This window comes from Neomonachus schauinslandi, chromosome 9 (assembly GCF_002201575.2).
Source record: "Neomonachus schauinslandi chromosome 9, ASM220157v2, whole genome shotgun sequence".
Taxonomy (NCBI): domain Eukaryota; kingdom Metazoa; phylum Chordata; class Mammalia; order Carnivora; family Phocidae; genus Neomonachus; species Neomonachus schauinslandi.
In genome coordinates this window covers 2,767,966-2,770,436 of record NC_058411.1, presented here as the reverse complement: position 1 = coordinate 2,770,436, position 2,471 = coordinate 2,767,966, and the positions used below count along the sequence as shown (strand labels likewise).

The 2,471-nt window shown below is 60.5% G+C and overlaps 1 protein-coding gene across 1 annotated transcript in view; it reads left to right on the top strand.

Moving 5' to 3' along the window:
- Nucleotides 1-2,331: 2,331 nt before the first annotated feature.
- The window catches only part of RCOR1 (REST corepressor 1), a 113,763-nt gene continuing 113,623 nt past the window's right edge, over nt 2,332-2,471 (top strand). The window contains exon 1 of the mRNA XM_044917828.1: nt 2,332-2,471. Coding sequence (XP_044773763.1) covers nt 2,332-2,471 — 140 coding nt within the window.

Here is a 2,471-nt window from a genome sequence, read left to right as displayed (position 1 = left end):
TTATTGTTGTCTGTGTTTTACAGATGAGGAAGTTGGGAGGGTCAAGGCCAGTATGGTATCCATGTGGATTTGGGGTCAAACTAGAAAGAGGCCTCGACACATGTCAAAGTAACTTAGGTGTTAATATTTGTTGAAAAAAGTGAATGGTTGGATAGCCCAATGATGTAACCACAGTCATAACCCAGTCAGGAAATAGCCCCAACCTTGGGGTTTGGTCGGTGGTGCTCATGACCTGGTGTCATGCCATCCCTGCTGCCCTAATAAATGACTTAATATCACCTTTGCGCTGTTGTAGGCTAATCATTCCAGGGTCTGGTGGTAGAATTTCATAGACTCCAAGTGAGCAGGTGGCTGGGCCCCAGAAAACCACCTCTGGTTCCTAACCCTGGGCTTTGCTGTCTGCACCCTACCCAGGCCAGCTGGTGGTGGTGGTCTAGGGGGATTCCCAAGGGCACACATCTGCGAGGCCTGGGACTCTCCAACAAGAGGGGCATCCTTTTAAGGGGAGGCCAGAAGATGCAACCCTGAACTTGGTGGGGGCAGGGGTCCTCCACTGGGAGGGCTCCCAGCCCTGTTTCTTAAAGGCCATGTAGGCAGAAGTGAATGTGGTTACTTCACTGAAGTTAATAATAATGGTTCATGCTGCATAAAATGTGGACAAGAACACTCTGCTTATTTATTCAGGTTTTAAAAACATAAAACTCCAGATTTCTCCCTGTAGCTATTTATATCTAGAGCTGGTGTAAACTGTCCCCCTATAAAGCTCAGGTTTGAAGTAACTTAAAAGAAAAATAGCTATCCGTTGAATTAAAAAAAAACCATTTATAGATCTTCTCTTGCCTCCTAATTATGCAGAATCAGCGCGCTGTTTTGGGGGGGCTGTGGAGGTGGGACTGACGCGGACCTCCAGGGGAGTCCCACGCTCCCCCCACTCCCCAGCCAGCGGTAAAGCAGCCCCCAGGCTGGCTGGTGACCACCCTCCAGGCGGGGATGTCTCGGGCTGGGTCATGCTCTCCCTCGCCGGGTGCCCGGTGGGGACTGGGGGAGGCAGGGCAGGCAGCAGATCCGGAAAAGTGGCTGTTGCCTGGGAGGAAGTTGACCCTCCTCCCCTACCAAGGGCTTGGGATGAAAATAGCTTCTTCCTCTTTACCCTTCCTGGCCCCAGCCCATTTCTATAAGTCCTCCTCCCCATTTCTGCAAGTGCCCCCTCACTGAGGACTAAACGGTCATCAGGGATGGCAGGGGCCCCGACGCCCGGACTCCGCGACTGGCCAGGAGCCGCTCGGGACCCTCCCTCCGGCCCCCGCGGACGCCGCGCCCGCAACTCCGGCAATTGCGGCGACTTCCAGCCTCCCCCCACCCAATTAGCAGAAACCTCCACAGACCCTCCGAGCCCCCACACTGCTTCCTTTCTCTCCAGGGGAGAATGTCACCTGGAAACCCTGTCCCCTGCACCGGGGACCGCCGGCACCGAGGCACCCCCATATCCCTTGGGAAAGGTGTGGGCGCAATTAGTTTCCTCCAATTAGTTTCCCCTCTTTGTATAGAACCCATTCAAACTGTGGATGTAATCCTCCGCGCGAGGGGGAAAGTAGTCCCGACCTTGCATCCTATTTCTCTTCTCGTGTCGCGCATATTTTACTTTTTGAAGCCAACGGGACTCACAGTGGGGCCCTTCGCGGAATGTAAGGGCAGAGGCTGCGGGGGGTGAGCGCAGGTGAGAGGGTGGGGGGGCCGCAGCAGAGGGAGGGGGCGAGGAGGGCAGCTAACTCCTCGCTATTGCCTAGAGAGATGGATCATGGGGCGTAGAGAGATTACAAACCTCAAACCACGTACAGCGGGCGATACGCGTCAACCGAACCTGACCAACGGAAGCCCGGAGCCTCCCCCTCCCCGCGCTCCCGCCCCCGTCCCTTGGACAGACGGGAGTGCCGAGCCAACCGCGCTGCCGCTCGCCGTCCGAATCCCACAGAAGCCAATGGGAGCTCGTGGGGGGCGGAGCCAGCCCGCTTCGGGTTGGGCTGCGCGCGGCTTTCCCCCCTTCTCGCCCCAGGCCCCGCCCCCCCCGCCCGCTCGCGGCTCCCGGAGTAGTTAGTGCCAGTGAAGTGCGGGCGGCGATGAGAGCGAAAGTTGCGCTCGGCTCGGCGCTGGGGGCTTGAAGCGGCACCGCTCTCCGCCCGCCAGGCCACCCCCAGCCCCGACTCGCGCCCGCGGGCTTCCACCGCGCCCGCCCAGCCCCGCGCCCGCCCGCGCTCCCTACCCCCCGGCCCGGCGCCCCCTCCTCAGGAGCCGCGGGGCCCCGCCACTTTCGCCCGGCCCCGGCCCCCGCCGATGCCGGCCATGGTGGAGAAGGGCCCCGAGGTCTCAGGGAAGCGGAGAGGGAGGAACAACGCGGCCAGCGCGGCCGCCTCGGCCGCTGCCGCCTCGGCCGCCTCCGCTTCGGCCGCCGCCGCCGCCGCCTCCGCCGCCGC